At 44.7% G+C, this 17,062-nt stretch overlaps 1 protein-coding gene across 5 annotated transcripts in view; it reads right to left on the bottom strand.

Annotated features, from left to right (window-relative positions):
• KIF21B (kinesin family member 21B) overlaps nucleotides 1-11,240 on the bottom strand; it is a 66,882-nt gene extending 55,642 nt beyond the window's left edge. For 3 of the 5 annotated variants that reach the window (XR_014169411.1, XM_081915372.1, XM_081915373.1), the window contains exon 1: nucleotides 10,882-11,239. Coding sequence is in view for 2 of the 5 variants with exons in the window: in XM_081915372.1 (XP_081771498.1) it covers nucleotides 10,882-10,925 (44 nt within the window). In the remaining 3 variants the exon portion in view is untranslated. Of the gene's footprint in view, nucleotides 1-10,881 lie in introns of all 5 variants that reach the window. The other 2 variants (XR_014169409.1, XR_014169410.1) reach the window with 1 other exon arrangement.
• Nucleotides 11,241-17,062: the final 5,822 nt, after the last annotated feature.

The raw sequence follows: 17,062 nt of genomic DNA, 5'->3' as shown, positions 1-17,062 counted from the left end.
AGAAGCTACCATGATAAGACTCCTCCATTCAGGATTGTCATCCCCTCCAAACTATCCTTTGCATACCTGACAAGCATGCAAGTGTAGATCCCACATACATTATGGCACACCTGAGATGCTCCAGCAGCAGTGTGGAGAGATGTTTCTCCATGGCTTCATTCCAATGCACTGCTATAATGTTTTAAAGGTCTGGCACCACTAGTGCCCACTGCACTCATTCTTCCCACCTTGGCAGGGAAATGCTGCAGCAGGGTCCTGGGATTAAATACTGTTGGAAAAGCAGATCTCAACCTATTGCCAGAATACCTAAAAGATGCTTTTGTTTCTCATTAGGTGATTCCTTTAGAATGCCATGATGCTGTAGTATCAAAGTGGGTTCCAGGTGGGCAGCTCTGGCCATCCAGAGGAGGACAATTCTTGTGCTGCTCCCTCATACCATACGTATGCATTGGAAGGGTCCAACTTGCCTTTCATCCAAAACATGGAGGTATTTACAGCCTCTTCCATATGACAGCTACAAAATGCTTTGCAAAGATCTGATCCCTCAGTTTCTTTGTTCCAATTCAGCTCACATCCTGTGCAGGTTCCATCTTTACAAGCAATGTTTTAAATGTGCTTTTGAGCCTCATTCACTATTTCTGCTGCATGTTGTTAACACGGTCACAGAATCATAGAACTGCCGAGTTGGAAGGCACCCACAAGGATCATCTAGTCCAAATCTCACAATACAGGAATCACAGCTGAAAAATCCCTGACAGGTGACCACCCAACTTACGTTTAAAAACCTTTTTAAAATCCTCAACCTTCCGAGGCCAGAACATAGCAGGAACATCAATGCACATTGCAAAACTGACACCAGCTACAATCAGTTTTACACACCAGTTTAACCCATGGAAACATGAAGAACCTGCTAAGCCAGTGTTTCTTAAACTGTGGGCCAGGGACCATCAAGCAAGCATTAGCATCACAGCCTATCCCCTGGTCATGCTGCAGCCTTCTGATTGGATGCACCCTAGCAGCAGCTCTCCGCATGTGCAGTGCATGAGCATGCCTGGGAACGGGAGTCAGGTTAAACAGCAGAGGCAAGAGTGAGAGCGTAGAATGCAGATTTGCAATGGAAGAAATCGTAGCGAGGGGAAAATAGATAGCGTGCCAGGAAAGGAACAGGAAGAAGGGAGGTAAAAGAGTCAAAGTGGCTGTGGGAGGTGAAAAGGAGAAGACCCCGGGAGCAGCTGCTGAGACTTCTGGGTCCTCTGCTTCACAGACATGCCCACAAACCACAGCTGGCCTCCCACTGAGCCAGGAAGCCTTTCCCGCCTCCTCTGAGGTGAAGGAGTCAAAGGGGCCACTGAAGGAAGTCAGAGAGACAAAAGTTGAATATTTTAATAAATAATAATAAACTGGGAATAGAGGTGAAGGGGATGCTCACTCTTGTCAAACTGTCAAAGAAGAGGAAGAAGTGAATGTTAAATTGAGCCACGGAAGAGGAACGAAATAAACTGGCAGTGGGAACAGGGAACAAGTTACGAGTATGAAAGGAGGCTAAATAACAGTAGACAACTAAAGATACTTTTGAGACACATGTGCTGGGGTGAAATATAAAAGAAAACAAACCCTTCTACACTTAGACCTTCTGGATCAGCAATTCTGCTTAAAATGGGGAGGCTGGATCACACTACTTCCAATCCCTTGACTTAGGCTTGAGAGAACTGTGGAACTCTCTGCCACAAGGAAATCACCATGGCAAAGAACTTAGCGAAGAAGGATTAGTCATCAGTAGAAAATGATGTCTGTAATTAATATTCTCTGCCTCCATCTCTCCCCCCGCTATTTTTCCTGCATCTACTCTGCCATTTTGTTACATTAATTCTGAGCTCTCTCAAGTGGGTCCTCAGAGTAGACAGTTTGAGGACCCCTGTACTAAGTGCTTCCTACTTCTGATCCAGCTTTTTATTTCCTGGCTTAAAGTAATCCAATATAATGGACAGCAACAGCTTCTACCTTCCCTGCGCCCTGTGGAAACAGACTACTTATACTGAGGACACTCCTATTTAGGAAGAAACCAGCATTTTCGCTCCCTCTCCCCCACTTCCATCTATACCCGCCAATTACGTCCTCCAGTCTTCCTGAGGTTTGAATGACATCAGAGTAAATACTGGCAGCGTGGGAGCAGGGAGCTACTGGGAAGTGGGGGGCACACTTTGTGATCTTTCACCAAGCATAGCGCCATTAACAAGTTGGCAAGCTATCATCTGAAACCAATTCCTATGGAATACTCCTGCTTTTTGCCCCAAAGGGGCTAGTACTGAAAACTTGCCATTTCATCCCCGCCCCTTACAAAAAGGAAAAGCCACTTGGCATATGCTGGAGTAAGGTATGGGGAGGGAGGGGGCAGTGTTACTAGCAGCAGGGGGCTCCATCTCTTGGAGAGATCAAGGACATGGCATGCTTCAGCAAGAATGTTTACAGAAGTGGCTGAGGTCTGGAGGTTGCAAGGGTTTAAATAAACTTGAGAAATCTACTTCCTTCCCCCAGTTTCACAAGCTCCATTTCCTGGCCCTCCTCAGCTCTGACAAGAGCTCGAAGACACTTCAGGAAGTGCTCCGAGGCCAATCTAATTTTTCTAATTTTTATTTCTTGAAAGCACACATCTCTGGCAATTGGTATGCAACAGGTTTGTTTGTTCTGTTTAGCTCTTTTGCCTAGCAGTTCTAAACCAGGCCCATAGAAACCCTATGATTCTCAAACCAATGAAAAACAATGGCACACAATACGCCGTCACCGCAGAGCAACCTTAGCATCGGCCACACTAAGTGCTATCAGTCAGGTTTACTGAAATCACAAGCTTGCGTTTTCAGTGGAAACAACCCATCCTGGGTGACAGAGCTGGACTCTACATAGTTATTTGCTGAAACACTAAACAGCCCAGAAGAGACTAGGAGCAATCTTTGCGAAGCCAAGAGCTGAAGAATATGAGCATGCAACAATGGGCGTGGGTAATTTCTGAACTAAGGCAGGCAGAGCCTGCTAGATCATAGTGCAAGCAAGCAGGAAACCCACAAAGTACCGTAATCAGTTTATCTCCTGCAAAGCCACTTTTGACGACAGCCAGAGCCTGAGTTTTTATGCTCAAATTATTTCCACCTTCAAAACCAAACCGAGTTAACATAATGCCAGACTTAAAACAGCCTTCATTAAACTGGTCCCAGAAGCTACGCAGACATTCAGAATGACCAGAAATTGCACTGTGGTGTCTGAGATTGGTCTGGAGTGGACATTAGGCAGACTTAAACTTAATGAAGCACATGTAAACGAATTTAAGCAAATAAGCTTTTAAGACAATCCACAAACAAGATAAATGTGATTATTTTTTAGTCTGCCCAGGGTCTGATGGCCCTTCTTCCTGCTGCAGGTGTCATTTTAGAGCAGTACAAAATGCACTTCTCTACAAAATGACAGTGTTTCTGTTTCAAGCACATTCAGATTGGGGGGCTGGGGGCAAATCCTTGATCAAACTCTGTTCCTAAGTATTTAAAAGGGGGGAAATGGCAAAAAATACATGCATGAGCTCTTCCCAACTGATGCAGCACATATAGATTTAATTTTGCACTCTGGTCCCTGTATGCATGAAAAGCTGCCCTCAGCTGCTTGAATTAAACTACTGTATCGAAAACCCTGATCTGCAGGAAGGTTCTGTGTCATCAGTTAGCAAATGATGTCCATGGCTTCCAAAGTCAGAAGTAGGCCTGGCCTCCCTAGGGATGTGCAGTTCTCTCAGAAGATACAAACTAAACTCCATTCAGATCCCCCCATTGTTTGTATGTGGGACTTGATTGTTAGGAAGGCAGAACACCATTCCCTCTGTATCCTACCCCTTTTCAGTACAAAGAGCAATGACATGAGAGACTTTTCACTGGGTTTTGGTTTCTCTAGGATTTAGTTTCTCGTCCTTTGCCTCCACCATCTCTCTGCAGTCGATGCTCCCCTAACAACTCCTCCCTTAAAAAAAACACACCAATCTGTCCATGTGCAAATCTGGCATTTCCCATATAAATCAGTTCCATTGCAAGGTGCCTCTTGGACAGTTCCCCAACCCCCTCTTGTAAACCACTGAAGAAGCTGAAAGGTTTGACATCACATGCTATAGCATTGCAATTAAAGTAAGAACAAAAATCCTTTCTTTCTTTCACACGTGTCAGTTCCTTGGCTTGAGATGCCATTTCCTAAGCTGCATTGAAGTCTGTAAAAAAAAATGAGAGGGCATATAAAACCTCAATCTCTACTGCAAATGCAAAAAAGAGAGAGAAATATATGGAGAATGACTCAGATACAAGCCTGTTTGAAACAGTCCTCATCACACCTAAAGAACCAACAGAGGCAGAAAAGCAGATTTCTTCCACTTTCAAAGAATGTGTCTCTAAGTATTCCACACAGACCTCTCTAAGCCTGCAAGTTGGCATCATAAACTAAAAACGGTTTATTTTATTTTTTTAAAAAAATCATCATGTGAAAAAGATTAAAGAGAAATCTGGATAAACGGATCAGCTGGTAAGGCAAACGGCAACCCATTCTGTTGGAAGCTGGCAGGGAGGCAGACATCGAGAGAAGGTTGACCATTACCAATTTTTCTATATATAAAAAAGAAGGCCCCCACATAGAGGTATGTGGTTGCACCACTTGAAAGAAAGTGTCACTGTCCTTGCTGTTTGTTTGAGAAGCTTAAAAAGGCTTCTGCTTGCAGGACACACTCAGTGACAGACAGAAGTAGAACAAAGATAATTATTAGATGTGGAAGAAAATAACACAAGAGGCAACATGGAGTCGCTGAAGGTTAATTGTGCAGCCACTGTCTGGCACAACACCACAGTCCCAGGCTACAAGGGAAAGAACATTTATCCATCACCTGGCATGTCACAACAACACATGAATGGAGTGGCGTGTAGAGCTCTAGGGGAGGTGGGAGGAAGCGGGGGAGAGCGAGCGTTGTGCAGGCTTCTGCCAGACTAATCTGATATTCTTTTTTGAGAAGATAATTGGTTTTCTGGGCAAAGGAAATGCCATAAAGCATTCGCTGCAGTACCACATCAGCAATTATTAATGAAACTGGAGGATATGTATGTACAGTAAGATGGATAAGGAACTGGCTACAGTAAATGGAGAAAGGGTTTTGTTAAAAGGCAGACCTTCAAACCAGAGTGGAGTTAAGGGGTGGAGTTTCTCAGTGATCAATCCAGAAGCCCATTTTAACCAGTATTTTCATTCAGTTGGCTTCAGTTGGCAAGGAAACTATAAGCGAAATCTGCTGATGATGCAAATTAGAAGATGCTACCGATAAAATGGAGAATCAAGAAGCAACAAAGAATTGGCCCACTCCTTAAATATCAAAGCACTGGCATGGAGAGTCACTTTTCCATGGGTGTGTCCCACGATGGTGCTGCAACATTTAAAGGGACGCCATGTCTAGGACCAACTGCATCAGAACCAGCTGTATGACAGCTGAAGACAAGGATCCACATGGCTGCCTCTGCCCACACCGTAGCAGGCCCAAAAATGTTAAAGCTGCACCAACTCGATGACCTTTTACTCACTAGTCTTATGACTGGTTCACATGCACACACAATTTTATTGTGGGATGGAGGGTGAAAATCCACTCTCTGCAGACACTATGGACAGGTTACAATGACCACGGAGAATGAAAACAACATGCCAATGGAAACTTCTCAGTGCGACAATTCTAATATGATGGCAGCCTGCTGTACAGATCCTCATCTCTGCATAAGGAGTTTCCATGGCCTCACAGGATATCTCTAGAAGTGCTTGGGAAAGGTATGGAGGTTCTCCATTCAATGATGCCTGCCCATGTGATAAGCTACTCTACATTACAGCTCCAGGATGGAAAACTCACCATTGGAATGTGGTTTTCAGCAGCATCCTTATTAGCTACTGTAATGTGTCAGTCCTTGTTTTAGATCAGGGCTGAGCAATTTGTGGCCCTCCAAATATTTCTGGAGTGCAAACTCTCGTCATCCCTGACCACTGACCATGCTAGCTAGGGTGGATGGAGTCCAATATCTAGAGCACCAAAGGTTCCCTACCTCTACTCTATGGATATTAAGCAGTGTTTGATTTGCTTCTCAGATGTTACTATGCAACCATCATCTCCCTTCTGTCTGCTCCATATTCAAGGAGCTGAGCCACATTATCAGAAAGGTCCATCCACTGACTAGTATGCTGGCTGTTTGGCTGTAATAATAAATGTTCAATCAATCAATCAATCCACTGACAGATCTTCTCCATTCTGCATGGGTAGGTTGTACTACCCACCGAAGGCAGACTCCCTTCTGTTTTTCACCCCACTTCCCACTTACTATTATTATTTATTATTATTTATTACTTTTTTATATGACCCTTCATTCAAAAATCAGAGGGTGGTTTAAATATTAAAAATGCAAAAGTACAAAGCCTAATAACAAACAAAAGCAGTAACCCCACACACAGTTTAAAAGGCCATAGATTGTTTAATTAGCCAAAGGACTGGGAGAAGAGGAATGTTTTTTGTCCAGGTCAATTCATATGGGGAGAGGACGGCTCGAGGTATTGTGGTCATGAACCGTTTTATAGGCCAAAACCAGCACTTACTATGCATATTCTGCATCCATTGCAAATACTTGTGCATTGCTCAGATGAATAAGAGTTCCAATGAATTCTCTCAGAATTCTTAGCTCATCGCTCAAGTAGATGTAGCCTTGTAGCTGTCCTAAGAGAACAATTCTGCTTTCTGAACATGTTTCTCTAAGTAAGCTAGCACACTGTACATATCGACATCAGAGTGCTTGAATATTGTCAAGAGGAGATCTATGAGTCAATGGATTGAGATGTCAAATTCACTTTCTCAGGAAGGGAGCCCAAGACACCCCTCAAAACTGTCATCTGAACACAGGCCAGATCAGCTTCAAATACAGGGGGAAGGCAATTAAGGTTTCATACTTCCCCAAATATATTCCAAGTCATTCCCTTCTTTCACATTTTTCAGTCACAGTGTGAAGAATGAGCTCAGCTCTTGAGCACAAAGCATTTCTGATGTCTGCTTCAGTGACTGCTTAGAGCTTCTGAAAATCTATCCATCTAGATGCATTGTTAGAAGATTAAGAACTGGGCTTTCCTGTGGCCAGTTCCCAATGGGAAGGAGGGAGTGGAGGGAGAAGAAGATGATAGGAATGGCTGCATTTTCTGTATTGTTTGGGCAGGATGCAGCCTCAACTTGCCCTTAAAATAAACTCATTCCCCTCCCTTTGGTTTCTGAAATGGCCAACAGCAAAAGGGAAAAAAAGCAGTTTCTACTGGATTCAGTCAAAACAGAGAGCAGACAAAGCAGGCCACCTTCTGTTTATAAAGAGCAGAATTGCACAGGTGGAACCAGAGAGAGGGGCAGATGTCTGTCAAAGGCACAGGCAAGACCCCCACCCATCTCTTCTCTAACTGGCCTTCTCACCTCAGCTCAGTCCCCTTCTCATCTCACCATACCTGCAGTTTGACAAACACTTTCAAATGAAAGGAATGATACCCAATGCCAGTCCTCACGGCCCCCTGCTTAAGCACGTTTAACTGAAACAGCACATCTTCTTCCACTGCCTCGTTTCTTTATTGTCTCCCCAGCGTCAAATTATAGAATGTGTTTAAAAATCTGTCGGAATTATGCAAATTAAGAAGGCTTGCATATATCTGCTTAACTAAGTGCACTTGCAGAGGAGGGGAAAGATAAGGAGCTAAGATGAAAACCGAAGAATGACTTCCTCCTCACCTCAGGAAATCCTGCTGTGTCCCACTTGGCTTGAGAATGCCCTCGACACAAGTCTCAGGTTCTCTCCGAACCACTAGCAATCTAGGGGTCCTGTGGCACCTTGAAAAACAGCACTGTTTTTATTGAGGCGTATGTTTTTGTAGACTAAAGCCCAGTTTGTTAGATGCCTGAAGTGAAATCTCAGTTAGGAGGTACACAAGAGTATAAATAAGAAAAATGTAAGGTTGGAATTGAATGGCAATGACAAGGGCTTTTTGAAACACATTGCCCTTCAACTGACACCTTACATATTTTTCTCTTTTATGCACATACCTGCCAACTGAGATTTCACTTCATGCATCTTTGGTCCATGAAAACGTCAGTCCATGAAAGCTTATGCCATGATAGATAGATGATTGAGAGATAGATAGATAGATATAGATTGATAGATGATAGATAGATAGATAGATAGATAGATAGATAGATAGATAGATAGATGATAGATAGAAATGTGTTAGTCTTTAACCACAGGACTCTTGGTTGATTTTGCTGCTGTAGACTAACCTATGCTCATCCATTTGGAAAGCTAAACCATAAGGTCTAGAAACTTGGGATTGTTGAAAATAAAAGCTGAGTTTCTTAGGAGGAAAAGTGTCTGTACCAAACAAGGAACCCTCTGCTAGTGTGATGCAAATGTAGACACTAAATAGTCACAACACTGATAGGTAAAGCCTGTTCCCCAGAGAGAAGTACACCTGTCTGGAGCAATAATGCCAAAATCATATGTAAGATCTGGTGTCTCCCCCTACACTCTGAGCAGGGAAAAAGAAGGGTCAATTTTCAGCACCAGGTCTGATGGACTGGAGGTCTGCCCAACTTTCTGTTTCATTATCTACACATACTCAGAGACTCATCTGCTCAACCAAAAAACGTTCTCCTGTATTCCTGCCACAGAAGAACACTAACTTGGCAAGGAGGAGGTGGTTTTGTAAACTACAATTCTCTCCTTTGACCTCCCTTCTTAAAACACCCAGATCTTGAATATGTCAGAGATGCCCTACACACACACATACAAAGGTCTAAGGGTGGAGAGTTCACAAGCCAGGAAAGAGAGGCAGGAAAACCACCCTGTTTTTACAGTCCTCAGGCCAATAAATTAATGGTCTTTGGGCAAACCTGGCCAGATGGGAAGTGCTTGTGATCACACAGCAAGAGATTTCAGGATTCCCACCCCTCCATCCTTGCTTCTGTGTAACAATGGTATCCTGCTATGCAAGGAGCAAAACAATACAAGGCTCCATTTCTCAGGCTTTTTTTTTAAAGGTGCTCTGTCACCTTAGATTCAAAATGAAGAAGCCCAAACAGAAACCATGCTATGTCCAGGTGAGCCTCACCCACACTTGGCATGTCTGATCTTAATACTGTACAGGGTTTTGCACACAAATGTGCCTCCCACCCTGACAGAGGCAATGAAGGGTTGCCAAAATGGCAGCTCCTGGTATATGTGCTCAGCATACACTAGTCTGGTGTTCGGATATATTCTCCCATCACCGTTTCAATTCCATTTGACAAAGACCACTTAACGTCTCCAGATGACAGACTGCATTGGGAACTGAAGGCAATATCCTGAGACTGCCATCATTAACCATCCCCACTCCAAAACACAGCTCTCCCTGTGCAGAGCTCATGGACTCCACTGGTCACAGTGCCTCTGTTTCTTTTATTAAAGAGCCTTCAAATGCACACACACATCCAAAGGACATACATCTTCAGCGACAAGAGTCAATACAAAGGAAGAAACCCTGGGCAGTAGGCCACTGCATTAACACCGCCCTTCTCCTGCAGTGGGGAAGCAAATTGCCTGGTTTCAGGTGAACTGAAAGTGGAATGTTGTACCTGCAATGCAATTATTACTTTCACAGGAAGCAAAATGGCTAGGGAGCGACAGCATTTGGCAAAGTGTGTGAGAGGGGGACAGAGAGAGAGATGGGCGTGAAGCAGTCCTGCCATTCACAGAAGACACTGCATAGGCAGGCTCACCCCCAACCCCACCCCAAACGAAAGGATGATGCTCAAAAGATATCAGGCACCTGCATATGGCAGATTAAAGCACAAACTCCGGTTAGAGGGAAAATGAACTGACAGCCAAACAAAACAGATTTCGTTGTTGTTGGAGGGAGATAAGAGCTTAACAAGGGGAAGGAACCAGCCAGCCCGTACGGAAACCTGACAGCAGCGGATTTATCTGAAATATCAATAACGGGGATAAATGGAGTGTGCAAAGAGAGACAGAGGCAGAGACGTGGCTGAAAGGAAAGGCAGCAAAATGCAGAGCAAATGTGCAAAATACAGGATTTCCTTGTCTCTCTTGCTTTGACTTCAGAAAAAAAGAGGGAGGGGCAGCTCTAGGTCTCTTCAGGAGACAAATACTCCAAACCTGCTTCTTGCACATTACTTATGGAAGAAGCAGAAAATTGGCTTCCACAGATAGAAGCAGGATTTCATTGCAAGAAGATATTTGGGTTTAAACTCACAGGGTAAAAGAGGAGAGGGAAAAAGGAGAAGAAAAAAGGACGGTGTGAGGTGCTGCGGCCAAAATATTGATGTGGCTAATCACATGCGCATAAACACAGAGACCGATCAGCCCAGCAATTGGACAGTGCAGTCCCCCCACTCCGGGTGACCCTCTGCAGCAGAGACAAAGAGGAACAGGACAATACGGATCGGAGTGTGTGTGTGTGTGTGTGTGTGTGTCACACATGCCACACAACCGGTAAAGCTCACACGCCCCTGCCTGCAGACGGAGGCGCGCGCCTCTCCCCAAGGATGCCCGTCTAACAGTCCCACAAACGCGGGTCCGTGTGCCAAGGGCAGGATCACCGCTGTAGGCAAGTCCGAAAATGCCCATGTCACCTGAGGAAAGACCAATGGCACAAGCTCCCCTCTGCCGTAGGGAGGCTCCCCTCCCCTCCCCACCCCCGACAGATGAATGGACCGGCCTGCAGCGAGCGGCGCGAGGGACACCCTTTGTCTGCGCCCACCTGCGCCGAACGTCTTTCTTTCCCAGCCCGCCCCCCCTCGCTCTTTTCCTCCGAGCTCACCTCACGGCCACCTTGACGCTGCAGCTGTCCCCCTGGGCGGCCATGCCTTCCTCCTTCTCGTTCTCCTCCTCCTCCTCTGCCGCCTCTCCGCGCCGCAGCAGAGCGCTGCCCCCCAACCACCATGGGGCCGGGGCCAAGACGAGGCTGAGGCGGCGACTCGGCTAAGAAGAGCGCAAGGCGCGGAGGCCGCCTGGGGCAGGAGAGGGCATGCTGGGCGGCGGCGGCTGCTCTTCCTATGGCCAGCCGCGCTCTCTCGCTTCCTGCCTGGGAGAGGAGGCAGCGGCGGCGGCGGCGGCGCGCAAAGCTACGCAGCGCCCTTCTCCCTCCTGCCCGCCCCGCGGCAGTAGCGGGACTGCTGAGGGAGCCCGCGCGGCGAGCGAGCCTCGAGCTGCCCGGAGCAGGGGGCGGGGAGGGGGAGGGGCGCCCAGAACGTCGCCCCCCCCGCCCCTTCCGTCGAGGAAAAAGGTGGAGGAGGGATTGATTCGGATTTGGGGCGGTGGGAGGCGAAAGCCGAGGGGGGGCGCACTACCATTAGGACTCCGTTTGGAGGTAAGGAGGGACTCGAGAGCGTGCTCTCCATGCAGTCAGGGGTTTAAAAAAACAAAACACCAACAAAGAGTCCTTTAAAGACGGGGCGGGTTTTTAGTGAGGCATAAGCTTTCGTGAGCTGCAGCCCATTTCGTCTCTTAAGCATGTGCAGAGTGCCTTGATCTACCCACAGCCGCCCATGGTGCATTCAGAGAAGAGCCGGAATGAGCTCGGAAGTTATTTCAAGTGTGAGCACATGGATCGTGGGACTCCCCCCCCCCCCCACTAATGTAATATATATGTGTGCGAACCGGGTGCAATGCGGAGTAGGAAGAGTGAAGCTGCAGGACAGAGCTTTTGTGCTCTGAAAAGATACGATGCGAATCTCCCCTTCAGCGCGGTGGCTAAACTGAGACGGCAGTCGTAATTCCATGGGAATCATTGCCTTTGAACTCAGTGTGACTTACTTCTGAGTAGACCCACATAGGACTGCGGTGTGGAGATGCCCAGCAGCCTTTTCTCTTACTGAGATGTGAATTGTGTTAAATCCTAATAAGGGGGCAGGAGAGAGACACTTAACTTTAGGGCAGTAGGAGTTTGAGAAAGAGTCTCTTCTGCCCCCTACTGGCCACAGGTGGCCAAGTTCCCCTCCTTGCATCCTAAATAACTAAACAAAAGTCTCCTCTTGTAAATGATGCTCAGTCTATACTAGCGTTGGTCAGCCACCTGGTGCCCTCCAGATGCTGCGTGGGGCTGATGGGAGCTGGAATCCAACAACAGATTCCCCCATCTCTGATGCAGGTGGCCTTTCTCCATTTCTGTGAGCATGGGAGGGATGCTTGTTTGCCCGTCCAGAGAGAGGGAGTGCATGTATAGTAAACAGGAGTGCCCAGTAGTTTGTAACTGGGACAGGAAACCTGTGCCTGCACACATTTCTGCTTTTTATTTATCATATTTATTGATCACTTGGTGTCCTACTAGTTTCAGTGGGTGGGGGAAGTGGGCAGGCGACACGACCAGGTAGATAATAGATGAGGGAAGCCAAGGCTGAACAAGAAACACACATGCATGTTCTCTGGATTGGGTGCTGGCAATTCTTTTAGCGCATCTCTACCTACCATGTGTCTTCTTCATCTCACAATAGGATAAATGAGTGTGATTGACGAGTTCTTTGTAGGTTAATTAAAAGCCAGAGGCTCTGGCTAGTGTGTTTATGTTTAAGATGTTATAAATAATTTGTTTCAAGCAGTCATATTGGCTGGTATATCCTTCTGCTTCCCTTAGCTTGTCTTCTTGTAAGGCAAGCAATCTTGAAATCCTGGTTTATGATGACCATTATAGCCAGCTGGCTAAGCTGGTTATGTTCATTCCTGGGGAGTAATTAATAGCTCCCTTTCACATTTAAATACTGAGCCTTTGTATTGATGGATCACAGAAAGCCCTGCTGAGAAGACAGAGATGTGGTAATGGGGCCAGTATCAGTTCCTGGCATCCTTGGGCAGCTGCCAGGGCCCCAGAAGGGTCCCTGCTTATAGCTGCCCTGGAAAGCTGGACCCAGGGCAGGGATAGGGAAACCTGTGGCCCTCCAGATGTTGTTGGATTATGGCTCTCATTGGGCAGGACCACTGGCCAAATGAGGCACAGCTTTAGACTTTCCCATTACCCAAACATTTTAGATATTTTAGGAGTTCTTTAGTTTTATGTCTTTAGTCTGATCTATAGGTTGTTGGGGATGCGGGTGGTGCTGCGGTCTAAACCACAGAGCCTAGGGCTTGCTGATCAAAAGCGATGGGGTGAGCTCCCATTGCTCGGTCCCAGCTCCTGCTAACTTAGCAGTTTGAAAGCATGTCGAAGTGCAAGTAGATAAACAGGTACCACTCCAGCGGGGAGGTAAAAGGCGTTTCCATGTGCTGCTCTGGTTCGCCAGAAGCATCTTAGTCATGCTGGCCACATGACCAGAAGCTGTACGCCGGCTCCCTCAGCCAATAAAGCGAGATGAGCACCACAACTCCAGAGTTGTTCACGACTGGACCTAATTGTCAGGGGTCCCTTTACCTATAGTTTGTTGGTGGCTGTTTGTTTCTTTGTTTAAATATAACATCAGTGCCCTGAAATCTTCCGATGGAGGGCAGTTTAAAATGTTATAAATAAAATGAATGCATTTAGATAAATGTCAGGTGGTTGGTATTAACTATTCCCCCCCTTCTCTTTTTTTTTAATTAAATTTTTATTAATTTTCTTTTACAATTAATCAACACAACCATATTCTCAAATTGCCAATTTTTTGGACTTCCACCAGCTCCTCCATCAATCATCCATATTTTATATTTGTTACGCATTTCCATTATATTATATTGTCAGTTAATAATGTCCTTTCATGTCTCTTTCTTTTTCCAATACCCTTTGACATCACAAAGCCTCTTTAAAACCGACTAGCGTTGTCTGTTCATCACATATGTTTTCCAGATAATTCGTAAACTTTCCCCAGTCCTCGATGAATTTGTGGTCCTTTTGGTATCTAATTTTCCCAGTCATTTTATCCAATTCTGCATAGTCCATAAGTTTCATTCTCCACTCTTCCAAAGTCGGTAGTTCCTCTTGTTTCCATTTTTGGGCCATTAATATTCTTGCTGCAGTTACTGGTATTAACTATTAATTAGCTTGTTGATTTTTAAAAAAACTTTTAGATAGTTATTTCTAACAGTCTTTTACTGATAATTTTACTGTTTTATTCTTTTTGTAAACTGTTTTGAGGTTTTAGTACAATGAAGCTGTATATAAATCTTGTGATTTTCTCTGGACGTTTATACTTTTGTAGCTCCCAACTGCAAACCCAGAGCTTCAAGACGTTTATCCTTTGTCAACATCCAAAGGATGTATTTTATTGTTATAGCACTGCGTGTGTATAATATATATGATGAATTGGTCAGTGTTTCACAAGCACTAACTGTATGATGGGTGGATTCATCATCTTTATTGTACTGCATGACACACTAACCCCTTTCTGATTGCTTAAGGAAGCTTTTTTATGGGGTGCTTAATTTTGAATCCCTAATGCCAGCTGGCAAAAATACTAACCTCGAATGATGGCGCAAATGATGGAGCATTTCCATCTCTGGAAATAACTGGTTGTCAACATGCATCTTCTCAATGAAGGCTAAGCGGACTATATATTGGCATCTCTAGCTTCTATCACAACGTTGATTCTGCACCAATGTGCTGCAAAGTCTTCTCAGCAAAGTGTTTTAATCAGTTGAGAGAAAAACTCTAGACAGCCTTTGGGGAGGGAATGACTTTGACAAGTCAAAGGAGGAAAGTTGATCATAATTTGCCTTGACATAAAGAGCACAATTGATTGATTTCCTTGCTTAAACAACAGATACTTTGCTTAAACGGTGGATACTGAAGAGTGCATTCAATTCCAAATTTACCCCAGCCCAAACAAAAAAACTTTGCTGTTTATTTGGTAGTAATTATCAAAAGCTTCTCTATGCAAATGAGGCTTGATAAACTGGCTTCTTTGCATCTCACATCCACCTTTGCTGTCTAATTTTAAAAACTGTTAATGGTGGGGTCAGCGCAAAGGAAGGAGTGGTGGCAGATTTCAGGAATGATGATGATTTGCAGGGCTTTTTTTTTCAGAGGGAACTTAGTTATGGCACCTCTCATGTGAGTTCTGGAACATCTCAGGGGAGTTCCAGCACCTCTCTGGTGGGTGCCATTGCTGTTCTAAAGGTGAGTTCTGACACCTCTTTTTCTAAATAAAATCACACTCTTACCAGAGTCCTCTTGCCATTTGCTTCTCTTCCTAACTGTAATTTGCAATTAAATGCTTTGAAATGGAAACAATTTATTGGACAGCTGGGCATGTAACTCGTACTCACTGCTCCAGGGTGGTTCAGGATCCCTGGCTGGCTATAGCAGAGTTTGGCCTCCAGAGGGAAGAGGATTTTCTTTAAGCACCCTAGAGAGAACCCTCTCCAGCTCAATATTCACAATGGCTTGGCGCTGCATTCTGCTTCCCAGCAGCCCTTTATCCATTCCCCATTTTTTTGACTTAACAAATAAAAGCCCTGAGAGCGGCCAGGCTCTATTGATTCAGCACCTCCCCGGGGATGCATAATTCCTCCGTATTTTAATATCTATTAGCGTTGAGATGAAGCCAGTTGTGTGGAAGGAGCTGGCTGCTGAGATTGTGTTGGGCTTTAAAATGCAGGATATATTAGGAGGTGGGGCGTCGTGGCACAAGAGGCACACCAGGCAGGAGCAGCAATGAGGAGCTACGGCAGCTTTTGTTGTCTGCAAAAGTGGTAACAGAATTTAGCTGCTTCTCTCTCCACTCCACCCCAGGAGCTTTTATAGCAGTAGCACCAACTGACAAGGGGGGAAAAGAGCCTGCTTCTCTGACTTTTATAGCTCAATCTGCAGCAATCGGCAAGTAAGCCTTTTCATATCATAGAGATAAATATTATCCCCTACTAATGTCTGCAGATCAAGCTGCTGTTAAAGGCACAGACAAAAAAAGAGGTTATGGCTATATTATAAAGTCATAGAAAAGAGCACTGGGTAAGATACCCTTCCTCAAAGTTTTCACACACCCCATGTGGATTGAAGAGCTAAGCTAAGTGCAGTGGGTAGACTATAACTCAAGAAGAACCATGTTCAAATCCTCCCATAGCCTTGAAGATCACTGGATGACCTTAAGATGGTCACGTCTGAGGCTGTGGGATTTGTTTACTTCTGTTATTTCATTTATATCTGGTAGCATCAGGCTCTAGAGAAGCTGTCTCTGGTTCTGACTCATACTGTCTTTGAAGATAGAACCATAGTCAGTGATACTTTGCAGCTCAGGATTGCATCATACACTTTCAGATCTGTTAAGATTTGTTGTCCAGCTCTTCAGATTTACAACTTTGTATGGCTGTCACTGTGGCTCTAGGAATTTAGTCCTTGCGGCAGTAGAGGCATGACTAAGTCAACATTTTGCAGATGAAAATTTCTGAAACTCATTGCGCCCTGAAGGATTGCTTCTTCCCCTTTTCAGTGTTGCTGGGCCCTCTTCATTATTTCTTCCATTAATTAACTCTAGAAACACACAGGGAGGCAATCTTGGGGGCTGCACCCAACAACAAAATTCCTTATACATATAATTATAGAATTCTAATTCAAAGACCAGGACAACTGGTAAGTTTGAGAGCAATATATGTTTAAAGACAGTGTGAATCAGAACTCCGCAACTTTTCTAAGAGCCAGACTTTCAGAGCATTCTTGACTTGCCAAATCCCTAGCCCAAACTAGGGATTGTTTATGTGATTTAATTAAATATTCTGATGTGCAATTATTAGTGTAAAGCACTATAACCCAGGAATAATGTGGGCTAGAATTCTAAATGAATTCACACTCAAATCTTCCAATATCTGTTAGCAGCCAGCTAGATAATTCAGAGGCTCTGCAAAATTCAGCAACAAAACCCTTCAATCCTGTTTTTGAGGTGTAGGTATGTGAGAAAGTGCGTAACAGTGTTTAGATTTTAACGCTGTCATTCTATTGCTGTGTTTTTATTGCTTTTACCTGTTTGTAAGTTGGCCTGGAAAGTTTTTGGTTTTTTTTTAAGTGAGGTGTAAATATTTCAAATAAACAAATAAAATAATCA

Source organism: Podarcis melisellensis, assembly GCF_964234715.1.
Source record: "Podarcis melisellensis genome assembly, chromosome: 6".
NCBI classification, from domain to species: Eukaryota; Metazoa; Chordata; class Lepidosauria; order Squamata; family Lacertidae; genus Podarcis; species Podarcis melisellensis.
Note: the sequence above shows the minus strand (reverse complement) of the source record. Positions and strands in the feature narration are given on the sequence as shown.